Below are 19,089 nucleotides of genomic sequence, written 5' to 3'. Positions count from 1 at the left end.
AAGCACTCGGCAGGAAGTCCTTTTGCAGATGGAAAACCACTTCCATGGGGCTAATAGTCATCTCTCATTTACCATTTCCTAAATCTGGGTTTTCCCACGTGGGATCTTCTTTAAGAGGGGAATACCATACCTCAGATCTAAAGGATTGCATTCATTTCATGAGCCCAGAATGTTTCTGCAGTTCTGTCTCACCGTCTGTAGAGCCAGAGGGAGGAGGAAGAAGCGGAGCAGCAGGGAAGCTCCAGCTGGAGTGGGAGGCAGGAAAGGCTGGAAGCAGGCTCCTCCCTGGATCCTGGCCCTGCCCCCATCCCTGAGTCGACCTCCTGTGTTGTTAGGAGACAGTAATTTTGTTCAGGCCAAGAGGCCACCCCTGGGCTCCGTTCCTCCGTTTACTTACCTGACACACCCCTGTTCTCGGGGAGTCTGTGCTGTCACTGGGGGGTCCAGGGTTGGACAAAGTGAGGTGTAGCCAAGGAGGCAGGGGTGGCAGGAACCAAAAGCAGAGCCAGAGGAGAGAGGGGAACGGCCCCACTTCCTAAGGCTGGACTAAGTCTTTGTTCCAGTATGTGAGAGCCCCTCTTCTAACACGCTGGGGTTTTTCTTTGGTGACTTTGAAGGGGTTCCATTAACTTCCAGCAAAGAGGTTCCTAAGATACCCATGCTGCTTTCACAGCCTGGCCCCGGTGATCCCAGAAGTGGTCCCTGCCATTCGAACTGGCTCCCTGAGGATGCTGGGACTGCTCCAGACCTTGGATTCAGGATGTGCGTTTCTACAGGGTGGGGCGGGGGTGTGTGTGTGTATGCGCTTTAAAGTCTGAGAAGGACTATTGTGAGGAATCACCAGAGGTGACAACCACAGGCAACCAGCCTCTTCTAGGACAGACAGGACACCTTGGGAAAACAAACAAACAAACAAACAAAACCCTTCCTCCCATCCTCCCTTCTTCCTTCTAAGACAGTGATTCTCAGCTGTGGGTGATTATGTTTTTGTCACAACCAGAGAAGCGGGCTGCTATTGGCACGTAGTAGGTCGAGGCCAGGGATGCTGCTAAACATCCTACAGTGCACGGTGCCCAGGACAGCCCCGCTTTGGGGAGTGTCCTGCTCAAGATGTCAGGAGTGCAACTGTTTAAGGCCCTGTTCTGCAGGCTCCTCCAGTTCATGCTGGGTGCTCCCCAAGTCCCCAGGATGGGGACTGATCAGGCTGTGAATAGCTTCCTGGGTTCAACATCCTCCCCTTGACTGACCTGATATTGAGCCTGGCAGAAGATAAAATCTGTGGTTTATTTGGTTTGGGGAATCCAAGACCCAAATGTGTATAAAATATCATTTAACTTAGAAGCGTTATCCTAAGGCCACAGTAAAGATCTATTCAAGTCCAGTGAAGCCGGGGCCCCTGCAGCACCCGGCGGCGGAAGCTCTGAGGTCCCTAATTCCCATGACTGTCTCCCCACGACATTGGACCACCAGAGCCTGCGTCAGGAGTAGCCCAGGGCCTAGGCCACACTCTGGGGAAAGGGCATGAGTCCTGGGTGACCCTGGGTGGCTTCTCTAAGTCTGTAATTGTGTGTATACACTGCCTGGTGCCAGGTGGGAAAGGACTTCGAGTAAATGCAAAAGAAATGGGCAGAAGGGGAGAAAGACCCAGCTGCCCGACTCTAAAACAGAGCTCTTTGCAAAAATGGCAAACACTGTCTGCAATGTGGCAAGTAAATACAATTCTCTCATGAAAAGTGGTCAACTTTCACAATGGCAGAGCCCTAGAGGGCACCTCACAAGCCAATCAAACATTCGGCTGCTCATCACCACCCCGGAATGAAATGGTGAGACAATTTCCACAGCAGAAATAGTACTTGCTGGAGTTCCCGTCGTGGCTCAGTGGTTAATGAATCTGACTGGAACCAAGAGGTTGCAGGTTCGATCCCTGGCCTCGCCCAGTGGGTTAAGGATCTGGCGTTGCCATAAGCTGTGGTGTAGGTTGCAGACATGGCTTGGATCTGGCATTGCTGTGGCTCTGGCAAAGGCTGGCAGCTACAGCTCCGATTAGACCCCTAGCCTGGGAACCTCCATATGCTGCAGGTGCGGCCCTAGAAAATATATGAAAAAGAAAAAGAAAGAAAAAAAAAGAAATAGTACTTGCTTTGACTGTGTGCTTGGCAGGACCTTACCAGGTAGTCAAGATAGAAGAGTTTTTTCCTCTTTTTGCATTTCTACTTCACACTCAAACTCAGTCTACTTAAGTCTGTCTCAGGATGTAATTTTATTATTCTGAATGAAGTGATTTACAGTTAGTCTAGGTGGGTTCTGAGGAGCCATCCTGCCCCAAATCCTTCCAGAGCATAAGCTCTCACAGACCCATCCCTACCAACATCCAGGAAACACCATATGAAATAAAGTTGAGGCAGTTCCCGCGATGGTGCAGTGGGTTAAGAATCTGACTGCAGCGGCTCAGGTTGCTATGGAGGTATGGGTTCAAGCCTCAGCTGCAGTGGGTTAAAGGATCCAGCATTGCCATAGCTGTGGTGTATGTTATAGCTGTGGCCCAGATTCAATTCCTGGTCTGGGAAATTCCATGTGCTGCAGGTGTAGCCTTAAAAAAAAAAAAGGTGTTCCCCTTGTGACTCAGCGGTAATGAAAAAACCGACTCGTGTCCATGGGAATGCAGGTTTGATCCCTGGCCTCACTCAGTGGATTAAGAATCCGGAATTGCCATGAGCTGTGGTGTAGGTCCTACACTCGGCTTGGGCCCCACATTGCTGTGGCGTAGGCCAGCAGCTGCAGCTCTGATTCATTCCCTAGACTGGGAACTTCCATATGCCTCAGGTGCAGCCCTAACAAGACAAAAAAAAAAAAAAAAAAAAAAGCCAACTTAAAAAAAAAAAACTATTAAGTGGTCACATAGGTCATGCTTCCTGTCTGGGATAGAGCCTAACAGGTTCATCTCTCAAACCAAAAATGAGAACCAGAGCTCTAGACCAATCTCAAGGGCCCCCCAAAACAGCCAAGGTCATGTTCTCTTTGAGCTGAGCCCAGTAGCTTTATTTTTAATTTTTTAAAAATTTTCTGGCTGAGCCTGCAGCTTGGGGAAGTTCCCAGGCCACACCACACCCGCACTGCAGTTGCAGCTTGCACCATAGCTGGGGAAACACCAGGTCCTTAACCCACTGTGCCACAAGGGAACTTGGTTGCTTTATTTTGGAAGACACAGTCCAAACCAGATGGCCTATGAGTTCTGCTCCTTGGGGGAACTCATCATTTTCTCCTTTGAAGCTCCTTTCGTCTGCTCTTCCACCTTACAGGCTGTGGTGTGGGGAGGGCATTGCAGAGCATGTTAGCTTGAGACCCGTGGCCATCACCTTCCTCTAGGGATTACTGATGGGTCTGCATTGCTGGGTTGGCTAAGACTTGAGTCTGAATCCAGGCTGGGATGTTGCAGCTATTTATAAACTGCCTCTATCCTGACCCTGGAGGAGCCCATCAGCAGAAATGCACTGGGCAACCTTCTGAGCTGCATCTGGCCACAGGCTTGGATGGGAAGCATGACGTGGGGGTGTCTGCTGCCATTCCCTCCGTGAGGACACCCAGCACCTGGGCTGTAGACTGTGATCACAATCCAGAAGTTTCACAACTGCGGTGTCTTTTGCCAAAAGGCACCAGGTGAGCCTGTGAAAGGAGTAGCCTTAATACCTACCAACCTCAGAATACTTTTGCAAGCATTCTACATAGTTCTGGGGCTCAGTGGCTTTTTGTTGGTGGAGTCTCCTGAGCTGAATTTATTCACAGCCATGAATACAGTTAACCCAAGCAGAGGATTTTCCAGTTTCCTGGTGGCTGGTTCCTGAGCCCAGGTCAGCAACTGGGGCAGGCAGAGTCTTGTAACCAGTAGGCCAGGCTGTTGGCAGGGTCATATGCTAGCTCAAAAGCCCATCTCCCCCTCCTAGACCCCAACCTATGATAGGCTCTGGTCTCCCATTTGTGCCTGGGCAGGTGCCGGGCACACTCCCGAAGGCTTCCTCTATCAGATTCGCTCACTTACCTTCCTCACCTCTGCTGGACGCAGGAGCCACCAGACACAGCCAGGTCTCCTTTCTGGATCCCCCACGGCAGGAGGAAATTAGAGCACCCAGCCGTGGGCAGACCCCGGAGGCAGAGAGCCGTTTCCTCCGTCCTGACAGTGGATGTGCTCTAGGATTCTGCTGTTAGGAGCCGTGAGCCCTCTACTGTACAAGCACCTGCCTTATGTTTCACTTTCACCCATGCCCAGAAGCAAAGCCCTGCCACAGGACATTGCGCCTGCGTCCCCCACCCATACCCAGAATCCCACGGTGCACGTGTATGTGGGGGCGTGGAGGCAGGGGGAGCCGAGGTGCAAGATGCAAGTCCAGAGCCCCAGATAAAGGACACAAGATCTGGAGGGCTTGTGTCTTGTCCAAGGGCTTCCCTCTGTCTTGTATGAAATGTGTCCTAGGAGGCTCGGCCACCTGAGAGAGAGATGGTGGTCCAGCTCGTGGAGCGCCCCGCCTCCCCAGCCCCTCACCCCCACGTCTACCTGGTAAAGCGAGGCACCTCGTCGTTGATGTTCACGATGTTTATCCGGAGCGCTGTGGAGGCTTTGAGCCCTTGGCTGTCTCTCACTTCCACCACGAAATGGTAACTGTGGGGCGGGGGGCGCTAAGTCAGGAAGTCAAGCTTTGCTGGCCCGACATCAAAACGGGGGAGGGAGGAAAGCGTCTGTTGCCCCCCCCCCGCCCGCCCCCCGCTTCTGGCTACCCTCTCCATATGCCCCGCGGAGGCAGACCTGCTACATCCACCCTTCTTTCCTGTTTCTAAGACCCCACTGGCTCCATTGCTCATCCTACAGTCATTGGTCACAGCCACCACCACCACCGCCAGGCCGCACCCTCTGACTCCATCCTTCCCCAGGATATCCCTGCAAAGTGTACGGTACACCCACGTGAGGAGACCGAGGCTGCCCCGGGGTAAGTAACCAGCCCTGGTTCTCACCCCCAGCACAAAGCCCAGAGCCAGGCCCTGTTGAACCCAAGAGCTGTGTGTTTTCACCCTCGAACCCTCGCCTCTCATCACTTCTTTCCTCACATCACTTCTTTCCTCAGAAACCTGCTGGCTTTCACTTTTCTGCTTAATGTCGGCAAACAGCTCTGTCTGCTGCCTCTCCAGAGCCAGAAGGGCATCCAGGGCTATCTTCCAAATGCTTTGGGAACCCTTTCCACACCTTCATTCTTGTGATCTGGAGATGAATTTTGAAGGGGAAGGAGGCCTTCCAGATAATGGCCTGACTTCTTCCTCTTTGGAGCTCCCTACCCTCTGAAACTTGTAGCAAGTTAGTAAACCATTCAGGGCCTCCCCAGCTGTCCTCAAGCTGCACTATGCCTGCTCCTGGACCCTCAGATCAAAGGTACTTCAAGCAAGGTCATTGGCAAAGGCCATACCTCCTGTGTCCTGCTTCAAAGTCAAATTCTGTTGTGGAGAAGAGGGTCGCATTATTGGACATTGTGAAATTCTCTGAAGACGGAATCAGGAAATACTAAAAGACAAGGGAAAAAATATAACTAAGCACACCTATGCAACTTTCCTTGGGAGATGAGTTTATTCAGTTCCTATTTTATTTTTTATTTTTATTTTTGGCCATGCCTTTGGCATGGAGAAGTTCCCCGGTTGGGGATCAAACCTGAGCCACAGCCGTGATGATGCCAGATCCTTAACTACTAGGCCACCAGGGAACTTCTAGTTCCCATTTTATATTCTTGGCATGTAGAACATTTTTGATGCATCAGAATGAGACCCAAAGGAACGGTTCTCAGACTTAATGGTTCTTGCTTCAAGAAAGCTCTGGATCAGTTGGTCTGAACCTCTGACCCTTCTGGGCTGCACCCTGAGAAACTGGTCACTGGGTCAATTACAGAATGACTATAAATGGTGCCCCTCTTCTGAGTCCAGCCTCCTTATCTCCATTACCATATTCTCATTTCTGCTTCCCCAGATAACTTCTGGCTTTGATTCTATGTCTTGATTTTAACCAACCTGTTTAAACACAGCTTCCTTGCGTTAGGAAATAGGACAATACTAAAGCAAATACAATCTGGTCTCTACCCTTAAAAGAACTCAGGATATAATGGGGTATGAAAGGATGGAAGGGAAAGAGGAGACAAGTATGAGAGAATGAACCTTAGCAGGGCCTGGAGTCCAAGCTGGAAACTGCTCTGGGATATAGACTAACATTTTAACATTCAATCTCAGGGCCATGGCCACTGGTCAAGTCTTGACACATCTTGGGGTGTTGAGAATCTTTGTCCTCCTTGGTTCCCAGTGCTGAGCCCAGCTCTCATGAGGACCAGCACCACTGGCTCTGATGGGAACACAGGCTTATTTGTGCATCCCACTGAGGGCCAGCCCATAGGAGCCCCACCCTTGTCCACCCACGGGTGCTCATCAGAATTGCTTCCTTGGAGTTCCCATCCTGGCGCAGAGGAAACGAATCCGACTAGGAACCATGAGGTTGCAGGTTTGATTCCTGGCCTTGCTCAGTGGGTTAAGGATCCAGCGTTGCTGTGAGCTGTAGTGTAGGTCGCAGACGTGGCTCAAATCTGGTATTGCTGTGGCTCTGACATAGGCCGGTAGCAACAGCTCTGATTAGACCCCTAGCCTGGGAACCTCCATATGTTGCAGGTGTGGCCCTAAAAACACAAAAGACCAAAAAAAAAAAAAAAAAAAAAAGCCAGAATTGCTTCCTTGCTCATGTGGTAGAGTCAAGAAGCAGGGGCAGGCCCTGGATCAAAAGAGCTGAGGCTAAGCTCTGGTTCTTACCTCAGGACCTGGGACAAGTTCCCTCCTTGCCTGTAATTTGGGGGTGAGACCACCAACTACTTCTTTGCATTATGGTGATGATTAAATCAGGATGCACACTGTTAAATGTGGAAGCCTCGTGGCAAGTCGTGAGGCTTACATATTTATAGCCATTTGTTCCAAAGGGTTCTCAGGGCAGAAGGTTTCATTATTTCCCACTAAGATGAGGAATGATCTCTGGAGCAGATCGTAAGTGGAGGTTTTGCAACCAGAGCCACAGCCCCTGAAGTCTAGAATCAAAGGAAACGCCAGGCACGCTTTCCAACCCAGTGATTTGCTGTGTTGTGATGGCAGCTGAGCTCCCCATAGAGAAGAGCAACTGCACAGAAAATAGATGAGAGCTCTCCTTCGGGGCCAATATACAATTTTTAAACCATTTTTTAAAGTGTTTACTTTCCATTGATTATTTAATAACATTTTTTTTCCTAGTGGGAATGAACATATTTTTAACACAAAAATTGGGAAAGATGGGAGAGTTAAAAAAATTCAATGTTAGTCACCTGTAAAATCTCATTATTTTCATGAATAGCCTTCGTTCTCTTCTGTGCAAACACGCCCCCTCCAAACAATTGAGATAATGTTCTAACCAAAATCATAATATTTTGTTCTTTTTATTTAGAGTTTATGAACATTCTTAAGTCTTATTTTATAGCCTGCTTGGTTAATGATGATACGGCATTCCACTGTAAGGGCTTATTTTACTAAGTCTGTCTTGCTGGTCACTTAGGGGGTTCCAACCCATTTCTAACAGGAAATATTTGGGCCATGCCAAGGAGTGCCCTTCTCCCAGCTGCCCCCTCCCCTCAAATAGCGTAAGCACATTGGCAACACTAAAAGGTGTGCCCTTTATTTATTTATTTTTTTAATTTTAGGGCTGCACTCACCGCACATGGAAGGTCCCAGGCTAGGGGTCCAATCGGAGCTGTAGCTACTGGCCTATGCCAGAGCCACAGCAAAGCCAGATCTGAGCCCCATCTGTGACCTACACCACAGCTCACGGCAACACCGGATCCTCAACCCATTGAGTGAGGCCAGGGATGGAACCTGCGTCTTCATGGATGCTAATCAGATTTGTTTCTGCTGAGCCATGATGGGAACTCCCAAAGGTGTGCCCTTTAAATCCCAAGCCCCCCAGTGACTCTCCAGCTCACTGCGCAGGCCTGCAGCTGGCAGCACATGGGGTAGTCCTGGCTTTGTGAGCAGCGCTTCCCCGAAGAGAGTCCTCACATGGCCACAAATCAGAGCCTTAGCTGGAGGTGCTGGAACGGCAGGGTTCAGAGTCCCCTGGGGGAATTTACTAGATGCACCTGAATCTGGACACCTTTCCACATGAGCTTTGAAACACGCTGGAGATAGGTCCCCAGACCTGGTTGTTCCCAAACAGTGGAAGGTCTTGGGATACGGAGATGACAGCTCTGCTCTGCAAAAGGTGATGCTCAACTGAAGGGACACACAGAAGCTGAGGAACAGGGGCTCCAAAGGGGATAAATATCGAATATGATGGGGACAGAGAAGGAGGGTTCAGACCCATCTGGAACATGAATCACTAATTGGGGCATTTGAGTCGTGAGGAGGCTCTGCCGCCAGCCTGTTGAATCTGAATCTTGGTTCTCCCACTTTCCGGTGTGACAGCTTGTGCAACAAAGAGGAATAATGATAGGGCCTGCCCCATGGGGCGATCACATAAAGTTCTAGAACATTACCCAGCAGTGGTAAGCCCTTCAGATTTGTTAGCTACTACTGTCGAGTTAGAATGTGAGCTCCCGGAGGGGAAGGGCTTCATTTTATTTGCTGCCCTATCTCTATGTCTAACACACTGTAGGTGCTCCATAAATATTTGTTAAATGAGGAGTTCCCCTAGTGGCTCAGCAGGTTAAGAACCCGACTAGTATCCATGAGGATGCAGGGTCAATCCCTGGCCTGGCTCAGTGGGTTAAGGATCCAGTGTTGCTGTGACCTGTGGTGTAGGTCACAGACCCGTCTTGAATCTCACGTTGCTAAGACTGGTGTAGGCTGGCAGCTGCAGCTCCAATTGGACCCCTAGCCTGGGAACTTCCATATGCCTCAGGCGGGACCCTAAAAAGGAGAAAAAAAAATGTGTTAAATGTTAAATGTTGGGGCTTTCTTCGCTCCTATTTCCCACCTGAAACCAGCATTCCACCTTAAAGAATCTTAAAGCAAACCAAAAGGCGACAACAAAAATCTTGCCAACCTTTATAAAAAAATCTGTTTCAGTTCAATAATACTAGACTTGCGTATGAAACCTTCTCTAGCTCTGTCTCCAGTCTCAGCAAGCAAGAAAAAAGCAACAGCCACAGACAGAAAGGGTGGAGAACTGTAAGAACTGGAACACGGGGAATTTCTTTTAAATTTTTATTAAGAGGCTGATTTCCTGGAATCCTGATTTTTTTTTTTTTTCCTTTTAGAGCCAGGGTAATTTCCTTTATCCCTGAACCTACAAGCTTGTGTTAATGGGAATAGCAGTTTTGTACTTAGAAAGGAGATAATATCCATAGACTAAAAATATTGTGTCATGTGGCCATTTGCCAGCGACTCAGCAAAGCTTTCTGTAAAACCTGGCATTCTCTCCCCTTTTTAAAGGCTTGTTTAATCAAAGCTGCTCCCTTGATATTCATTCTTGGAAAACAGAAATTAAATAGAATGAAAAGCAACGGCAGTTCCTCCGTGCTCTGGTACTGGCTAAGAAAAGTCCTGAGTAATCAGATCAATTCGGTGAACAAATGCTTGTCAGACAAGCTCGCCAGCCTCCCCGCGGGGAATATTCTTTTACCACCACCCCAGGTTTCTCTGTTTGCAGCCCCTTGGCAGCTGCGCTTTGCTCAGGGACACAGAGCTGCTGGGTGGAGGACGAGGCGCGTGCGCGCTTCCTGCCCCATTCATCCTTCCTTGTGGCTTCAGTGAGGGGAGAAAGGAGGTTGCGAGGGAGCTGGCCCAGTTTCCCGAAATGTCAGGCTCCCCGGGGAGGGCTCGCCGCCTCCGGGGCGGCTCCCCCGCTGCTGCAGTCAGAGTCACAGGCGAATAATGATTCAACCCGTGCGGGGTTTGCAGCCATCAGTTGCTTTCAGGCCTGCGGTGGAATCAAGCAGCTAGAATTCAGCCTCCCAGCTCATAGGAACGGAGCCGTCCACATCCAGAGGCCAAGTTTCCAGAGGGAAGGACCTTCTCCCAAGTCCAGGGAGTGCCAGGGGCTCTACCAAGCCACTAAGAATGTGCCCAACCCGCAGAGGGCCCAGACAAAGCAGCCAAGGGCAGAAGGTTTCATTATTTCCCACCAAGATGAGGGATGAGCCAAGTTATCAAACTGACACCACAATCCTAGAACTTTTCAGTGTAAGCTGAGTATTTTGTAAAAACCTCAGTTCTCCTCTTTCCTTCTATTCTACCCCAAACCAGCTCAGAGGGGAGAGATGGGGGCAGGGAGTGGGAGTGAAGGGCGCTTAGGAGGAAAAAACAAAACCTACCATTTGTAAAAAAAAAAAAGCTGTATATGCATTGTTGTGAGGGTGAGCTAGGTGGTTTGGTTTTTGTTTGTTTTTGGGGGGGAGTTGACTGTACCTGCATGCCACAGCAGGTACAGCAGTGGCAATGAGCCACAGCAGTGACAATGCCAGATCTTCAACCGCTAGGCCAACAGGGAACTCTGACAAGTGTTTGTTTTTAAGAAGGGCCACGGGTGTAAATGCAAAACGCTAGAGCTAGAGTCTTTTACAGAGTAAGCTGCAGATTCTATGCTCTCCGTATTGTCAGTCCTTTTCCATAATCAGCCTTTGATTCAGGCTTCCCTAATCTTAAGGACAGTGGCCCCCTTCTATTGGAGAAAGTCCCCTTCGCCAATATATTTGGTGTAGGAACTGTCCAATAGCACTGCTTTTCCTTTCTCAAGCATTTTCACAAGAATCTGGACGAGAAAGTGTTTTGCAAAGACTTCCAGCGATGACTCCAGAGTCAGGCAGATGCCTGGGGGTGGTGAGGAGTAGGGGTGTGTGTGCAGGTGCCTGTGGTGGGGGTGGAGGTGCCTGGGGAGCAGGAAGTGCGGGATCACCCAGGAAAGAAAGGGGCAGACAATTTGCAAACCAGGTAGAAAGGGCTGAGTGCCAGCTGGGCAAGGATCCCTCAGTTCTCAGTGGTGTCACCTGGCTCCCGGAAAGGCCTTGCTTCCTTCCCTTACTAGCCAGGAAATAGGGGGTTGGCTGTTCAAGGGATCTGAGAAGTCCCATCCAGGATCAGCGTAAGAGGATCCTTTATTCCCAGAAGATTGAAAGATGCTGCCTCGTCCCAGAGCCATGAGCAAGGTGGAGGCAGAGAGAGTTACTTCCCCAGCTGCCCTCCTGGTAGCAACGTTATTGCTCTTTTAATTTCATCCTTTGTCTGCCCCGGTAAAGACAAAGCACATTTCGCTTTATGCAAAAGTCCTTCCCTAATGGAAAGGCCACAAGAAAGCCCCTTAATGGAGGAACTGCTGCACTAGATCACTTTGCCTCCAGCTGTGCAACTGATTAACGTCCTTGAGTCTCCAAGGGGGCTTAGCTGCCATCACTGTGGCCTTTTCCAAGTAGCCGGGGGAGGGGAGTGTGGGGGTCGGGTGGGAGGTGGGGAGCCCATAGAGCCTCCTTCAGGAAGTGGAGAAAGGGACCACCCTGCATGGCTTTGTGTCCTGAAGCTTGCCTCTGAGCCTGCTCCCACCTGCACCCATCGCAACGCAGAAGATGCACAGACAGGAGCCACAAAGGCTGGGCCTCTGCGCACTGTCCAACCCAGAAGCCACCCGCCACGGGCACCTGTGACTACAGAGCATGGGCACTGGAGCTGGTCTGAAAGGAGATGAGCTCAAGGTATGAAATACAAAGTCAGAAGACTTGCAATGAAGAAGAAGGTAGACTATCTCATTCATCATTTTTATATTGTTTGTGTGTTGAAATGATCATAGTTTGGATATACTGAGTTTAACTCTATTGAAGTGAATTCCACCTGCTTCGTATTACCTTTTTCTTTCTTTTTTTTTTTTTTTTTTTTTTTTTTTTTGTCTTTTTGTCTTTTTTTTAAGGGCTGCATTTGCAGCATGTTGGAGGTTCCCAGGTTAGGGGTCGAATTAGAGCTACAGCTACCAGCCTACGCCAGAGCCACAGCAATGCTAGATGCTACACCACAGCTCATGGCAACGCCGGATCCTTAACCCACTGAGCGAGGCCAGGGATCAAACCCGCAACCTCATGGTTCCTAGTCAGATTCGTTCCCACTGTGCCGCGATGGGAACTCCCATTTTACCTTTTTAATGGGGCTACTATTGAAACCACACAGCACTCATTTCTGGCTCACAGTCTGGCTCTATTGAGCAATGTAGGTCCCACCAGTGCACGGCTGTGTGCTTTTAAACTTTCTCTAAAAGAGAGGGAGCAAATACCAGTGTTTTCTGTCTCAGCTGCCATTTTACACACTGAAACTGTGACACACAGTTTCAATTTACTAAGCTGGATAAGGGGGTAGGATTTGTTGTTGTAAAGGAGTTGGGGGTTCCAGACATGTCCTGGAGTTATTTTTATTTTATTTTTTACTTTTTAGGGTTGCAACTGCAGCATACGGAGGTTCCCAGGCTAGGGGTCGAATTGAAGCTGTAGCTGCCAGCCTACACCACAGCCACAGCAACACGGGATCAGTGCCACGTCTGCAACCCACACCACAGCTCACGACAACGCTGGATCCTTAATCCACTGAGTGAGGTTAAGGATCAATCCCATATCCTCATGGATACCAGTCGGATTCGTTCCGCTGAGCCACGACGGGAACTTCTTAGAGTTATTTTTAAATTCATCCTTCTCCTCTAGTTGCTGCCACCAGCAAGGTGACTCCTGGAACCCACCAGGTAAGATGACGGGCACGAACCAAGCCTAGGTAGCGTCCTGCACATGCTTTGTCTTTTCTTAAAGCCTGGCGTGCTTGCTCAGGTCAGTGGGTCCCAAAGGGCAGAGGGCATCAGAATCACCTGGTAAGCTTGGGGTCCACTTTGGTGTTCTCATGCATTTTTGGAAGCATCCTAGGTATGTTCTCATGCAGGGGCCTGAACACCCTCTGGGAAACACTCCTAAGCCAGTGTTCCCAGCCTTTCTGATCAGACAGATTGCCCGAGGGAGCTGGCAAGTATACAGAGTCCCAGGCCCACCCCAGACCCACAGAATCCAAAACTCTAAGGGGAGTGGCCTGGGACGTATGGGCAACAGTGTCTTAAAGCAGCAAAATAAGTCGGACAGAGAAAAATAAATACCAGATCATATCACCTATATGTGGAATCTAAAAAATACAACCAGTGACTATAACAGCAAAGAAGCAGACTCAAAGATCGAGAAAACAAGCTAGTGGGGGAGAGGGGTGGGGGAGGGCCAATATGAGGGTTAAGCGGTACAAACTATTAGGTATAAAATAAGACGTATTTACAAGACAGGGAATATAGCCAATATTTTATAATAACCATAAATGGAGTATAACCTTTAAAAACTGTGATTCATTATGTTGTACACCTGTAACTTATATAACGTCGTATGGCAACTAGACTTCCATTAAAAAAGAAAAAGCAGAGGTTCTCAATCCTGGCTGCATAAGAGGTCACTCCGGGGCTTTAAACACCTGATGCCTAGGCCACAGCCCGGGCCAATCACAGGAGACCCTTAGCGGGCGGGGACCCAGATCTCTGTGCTTTTTAAAGTTCCTCTGGTGGTTTTGATTTACAGCCAGGGTTGAGAAGCTCAGGTTTGGTCAATAGCAAATTAACCCATCTCCTTTCCGCTTGTACAGAGCAGAATATGTCATTTCATACCCCCAAGTGGCCAGAATAAAATGTCTATGTACAAAGGCGTGTTAGCCTTGACCGGTTATTACCTTTTGCTAGTCTGGGAAAGGTTCCTTCTAGATTATGTTCACTGCGCCTGCGGGCTGAGTGTCGATGTTCCGTGCAGCTGTTCATCCCAGCCCAGGTGTTAAATGCTTCATTAACAATTTTTGCTGCAACTTCAAGTGTCCCCTCCCCAGACAACTCCTAAACTTGCTGCAGAAGCCACGTTGCAGCCACCCGGTTCCAGGTTCCAAGCCCCTGCAGCTGTTCTCCGACACCCTTTGGTGGCATTACATTTTCTTTTAAGGGAGCAACACCTGCTGTATTTGCTCCTCACCTGGGCTTTCCTGGCATCTAAAGGGTAACAAACTGATCTGGGAGGTGGGTTTTTTTGGTTTGTTTGTTTTGTTTGTTTTTTGCTTTTTAGGGCCGCACCTGCAGCATATGGAGGTTCCCACGCTAGGGGTCAAATCGGAGCTGTAGCTGCCGACCTATGCCACAGCCACAGCAACACGGGATCCAAGCTGCCTCTGAAATCTACACCACAGCTCATGGCAACACTGAATCCTTAACCCTGAGCGAGGCCAGGGATCTAACCCACAACCTCATGGTTCCTAGTCGGATTCGTTTCCACTGCGCCACGATGGGAACTCCTTGGGAGGTTTTTTGAAGTGGCCATGACTTTGTTCCTTTTGCCTAATTCTGGGAAGATACATTAAAAGTGGAGATTTAAAAATAAATATTTTCCGGGAGTTCCTGCTGTGGCTCAGTGGTTAACGAATCCGACTAGGAACCATGAGGTTGCGGGTTCGGTCCCTGCCCTTGCTCAGTGGGTTAAGGATCTGGCGTTGCCATGAGCTGTGGTGTAGGTTGCAGACGCGGCTCGGAGCCCGCGTTGCTGTGGCTCTGGCGTAGGCCTGTGGCTACAGCTCCGATTCGACCCCTAGCCTGGGAACCTCCATATGCTGCGGGAGTGGCCCAAGAAATAGCAAAAAAAATAATAATAATAAAAATAAATAAATATTTTCCTTCACAGCTGAGATTCCTTCCACTCTGCCCCGACTGGTTCTTGTACAGACTTCATAGTGATGATCTTACGAGTTATTATTTGGTGTATGCATGAATGTCTCCCATCCAGACTGTAAACTTCTAGAGGTACAGAGATGTGTCTTACTCATCTTTGTATCCACAGCATCTAATACAAAACCTGGCACATCGTGGATTCTTGATAAATGTTGAAATAAACTAAAGGTATCAGGGAGGTACTATGCTTTCAGTTGCTGACTTATTCGCCATCCCAAATCTCTTTTCTCCTAGTCACCGTTATGCAACAGTGGCCATAGGCCACAGTTTTGGCCACAAAACACTCCTGGGTAAGGTTTTTAGGAGGGACTTTGTTTTCCCACCGAAAAAGGGAGAAACTGGGTTGGCATGCTCCCCTTTATCCTACACCCCTTCCTGCTTTCTTTTTTCTTCTTCTCCTTTCCTGGAACTTAAAGGTAAAGATTGGAGGTACAGCAGCCACCTTGTGATCATGAGGTGAACAAAAAGAGGACAAAGCCAACATGCACTGGATGGAAGAGCAGAAAGATAGGAAGAGCCCAGGTTTCTGATGGTAACAGCTGTGCCAGCCCTGGAGTGTTCAGGGACCTTCCTCTGGACTTCTTGTTATGGAAGAAAAACTTCTTGTTATGGAAAAAAAATCATACATCCACCACTATGGTTAAGTTTGCTGTTACTTTCAAACATATTTGTAACTTATATAACAAATGTGTTATTAATAAGCATGCATCTAAAGCATCTGGTATTACTCTTAGCACGTAGTAGGGACCTATTTAGTGTTTGTGTATAAATCACTTATTCATGCAAATAGAATCTTGGATGAATGAATGGGTTGGTTGGTTAGTTGTTTGAGAAAAGGATCGTCTTTTTTTTTTTTTTTTTTTTGTCTTTTTTAGTTCCCAGGTTAGAGGTGGAATCGGAGCTCTAGCTGCCAGCCTATACCACAGCCACAGTAACGTGGGATCTGAGCCGTGTCTGTGACGTTCACCACAGCTTACAGCAACACCGTTCCCTCACCTGAGGGAGGCAGGGACCGAACCCGTATCCTCATGGATACTGGCTGGATTCATTTCCACTGCACCATAACGGGAACCCCCTGAAAGGATCATCTTCTAATGATAACAAACTATTCCCTAACTTATGATATGTTCAATAATCTTAAAAGAGCTTTGTTGCAAACCCTGTGGAACACATTATATTGGTCCTGGAATTCACTCCCAAAGCTCACTTCCTCCTGTTAGAGAAAGTAGACCCATTGAAACTGCGAATCAGGGAACCAATGCAGAGAGAGCCTCCTGGTGTTGCCAATTTGCCAAATGCCAGATTCCAAGTAGTCTCTTCTCTGTAAGGTGGGTTTGCGGGAGGGTTGCCTGCTCCAAGCTTAGTCGGGTGGCACTGGCTTTGCTTTTTTGTCTCCAACCTGGGCTGCCCTGCTGCAGTGAGTGCACAAGGCCTGTTGGTGGGCAGAGCTAGGAGCTGAGGCATCCTTGCCCAGGAGTAAGCTAAGAGGCTTCTTGGCCTGAGGGTTAGTGGCTACAGGAGCTTCACTGGCAGCCCCTTAAGGAAACTGATTAAAAAGGGAGAGAAGAGCCATCAGCTGACTCAGACTGAAGCGGGAGACAACACGCCAGGATGCAGTCTCCTGTTTTCTCCGTGGATTTCCTCCTTTTCTTTGGAATTCCTGGGACTTTCTTTTAATTTTTTTTTTTTTAAACTTGGCACCAAGCAGCATGGCTTCATCTCTTGAGAAGGAAGTGTTAATGCCTGCCTATGAGGTATACATTTTATGCTTATTTTTTAAATAATATAGGAGCTCCCTGGTGGCCTAGTAAGCTGAGGATCCTGCATTGTCATTTCTGTAGCTTGGGTCACTGCTGTGGCACAGGCTCGATCCCTGGCCCAAGAACTTCTACAGGCCGTGGGTGAGACCAAAAAATAAATAAAATAATACAGCTATTTTTTATCACCTTAGAATTTAAGAAGATCGGGCAGTTTTGATACACCAGGCCCTGGTCTAACGGGCTTTAAAGCAACTAATATTTACATCCCCCTTTTGGGGCAGGTGCTATTCTACTATTCTTCCATTTTCCACATGAAGATATTGAAGCTCAGAGAAGTTAAGAACTTGTCCAAGATCACACAGAGCCGTGATCTACTCAGGGGAGTCTGTCTCCTGAGCCCCCTCACCCAACCCAGGTTCCTCCTACCACCTCCACCCTGCAACCCATCCCGCTGAGACCCCAGGCTCCTGGTCAAAGGGCACATAGAAAAGCCCCTCTTCCATGTAACAAGGAAACTTACACTGAGGGGTATGTTTTGTCTTGTGTCTTCAGGATCGAAGGCCTCAAACTGGTAAAGGAATCCAGGATTTGCTCCTTCCACTATGGAGAGGTCTAGACCTATGTCAGCATCCAAAGGGGCAAAAGAACATTTTCTTAGACAAAGCGAATAAGGAATTCCAAAACCAGGACAGCTGTGCACAGTCAAAGGGAGCCAGGTGTACTGGTGCTGCAGGAAAGGAGAAAGCAGTGAGAAAGGCCACGAGAAAGACCACTGGCCAGCTGGCATGGGTAGATCCATTTATGCGAATTAATAAAGAGCTAGGCTTGGCCAAGCAATATTAAGTCTGCATAATTCCTGGGTTCGGAGGCGGCTAGGCTACTGCTGTTTGGGGGTGGAGGATGGGAGGGAGGCCAGAAGGGCCAAGAGGTGCAAAGTAACTACAGGTGGGAACCTTCAGGGCGAGGCTGCTTAGGTTCCAGCCACTTTCACGTGCAAATTCCTCCTCAACCAAGCCAAGGTCACCCCTCAAGTGCACTTAGCATCTCAGCAGAAATGAGTCTCTGAAATGAGAGGCCGTATGGTGGAACGGAGAGGAGATGGAAAAAGGGAGGGGGAGGGTTACAGCAGCTTAAGAAAAGGACCCAAAATGGATTTCAACTGCTTTAGAGTTCTCAGCAGTCAGGGAGGGAGGGAGGAGCAGGGCCTGCCCTGCTCGGCCCCAGGCATCTCTTGCTGAGAGGTGATGAGAATTTTAACATTAACTCATTCCTTTGGAGGCACTGTGCTGAGGACTTAGATGTTTGCTCCTTTCATCTTCACAACAGCCATCTAAAGTAGGTATTATAATTGTCTCCACTTTACAAATGAAACAGGCTCAGAGAAGTTGCAAAGTTGTCTCAGCTGGCAAGTAATAGAAACAAATTTTAAACCCAAGAGTCTGACATCTGAGCCTGAGCTCACATTTTATCACTGCTCATGCTTTCACTCACAAAATATTTACCAAGTTCTCAGCATGGACCCAACACAGATCAACATGTTGGGAGTACAGCAGTTGACAAAACACAAAACCCTGCTGTCTTGAAGCCTGAGTTCTAGTGGGAAGATAGAGATAATAAATGCATAAAATATGTAAATGTTACTGAGCAGCGTTCTGGAGAAAAATAAGTGAAAGGAGTGTCGTGAGTTGGGTTAAATGTTATCTAATGTGCTTCTGGAAGGTTCACTGACATTGGAGTCAAGATTCTTAAAGGAATGAGAAGGGGACATAGAGATGCAGGGGAAGGAGCGGAGGAAACGGCAGATGCAAAGATGCCGAGATAGGATTGTGCCTGCGATATTCACAGATGGGTGAGGAGGCAGGATGGCTGCAGCAGAGGAGGCAAGGGGGTTGGTAGGGGTTTGCCAGATCTGGTGGGGTCTTAAGGAAACCCTGCCTCTTCTTGGAAGGAGATTGGAAGTTGTTGTAGGGTTTGAAGCAGAGGAGTGACTTGATTTAACTGACATGTAATGAGATCCCTTGCTGCTGTATGAAGAATTCACTAGCGGGTTAAGGGCAGAGCAGGGAGGCCATTGCAGAGATCTGGGGGAGCCATGGTGGAGATGCTGGGGAGCAGCTAGATCCTGCTGGCTTAGAAGCTGGTTAGGCTTCCTAATGCATTTGATGTTGGATGTGAAAGACAGAGGGGATTGAAGGATGACTGCATGGTTTTGGTTCCCGCAACTGGAAAGATGGAGTTGCCATTCATTAAAATGGGAAGAGGGGAGAAGCAGAAGCAAATCTGTGCATGGAGACAGGAAGGAAGATGGAGTCAAGAGTAGTTTGGAGGCACATTTTAGATGTCATAGTCTTTTAACCCAAATTCCGTATGTGTAGGGGTTCCCACACACCAAGCAATTCTCCAATACCAGCTGGGTGTCCCACAACTCAACTCAGTTCTCAGGCTGTCTATCCAGAGTGCTCAACTCAGTTCTCAGGCTATCTATCCAGAGTGCTCAGATCCCACAGATGCAGGGCTCAGTCCTACAAGACAGCCCTG

General features: G+C 48.6%; 2 protein-coding genes across 9 annotated transcripts in view; one reads left to right on the top strand and one right to left on the bottom strand.

Moving 5' to 3' along the window:
• The window catches only part of ATXN7L1 (ataxin 7 like 1), a 461,024-nt gene that overhangs the window by 66,158 nt on the left and 375,777 nt on the right, over window positions 1-19,089 (top strand). Inside the window, exon 1 of one of the 8 annotated variants that reach the window (XM_003482699.4) lies at window positions 10,933-11,717. The exons of 5 other annotated variants lie outside the window; for them this stretch is intronic. The gene's annotated coding sequence lies outside the window, so the exon portion shown is untranslated. Of the gene's footprint in view, window positions 1-10,932; window positions 11,718-16,057; window positions 16,546-19,089 lie in introns of those variants that run through there. 2 more of the 8 variants (XM_021063504.1, XM_005667723.3) reach the window with 2 other exon arrangements.
• Window positions 1-19,089, bottom strand: part of CDHR3 (cadherin related family member 3) — a 71,234-nt gene that overhangs the window by 34,217 nt on the left and 17,928 nt on the right. The window contains exons 4-6 of the mRNA XM_013979834.2: window positions 17,072-17,169; window positions 5,451-5,545; window positions 4,550-4,654 (exon numbers count right to left, since the gene is read on the bottom strand). Coding sequence (XP_013835288.2) covers window positions 4,550-4,654; window positions 5,451-5,545; window positions 17,072-17,169 — 298 coding nt within the window. The remainder of the gene's footprint in view (window positions 1-4,549; window positions 4,655-5,450; window positions 5,546-17,071; window positions 17,170-19,089) is intronic.

The sequence above is a fragment of the Sus scrofa genome, chromosome 9 (genome assembly GCF_000003025.6).
Source record: "Sus scrofa isolate TJ Tabasco breed Duroc chromosome 9, Sscrofa11.1, whole genome shotgun sequence".
NCBI lineage: Eukaryota > Metazoa > Chordata > Mammalia > Artiodactyla > Suidae > Sus > Sus scrofa.
Note: the sequence above shows the minus strand (reverse complement) of the source record. Positions and strands in the feature narration are given on the sequence as shown.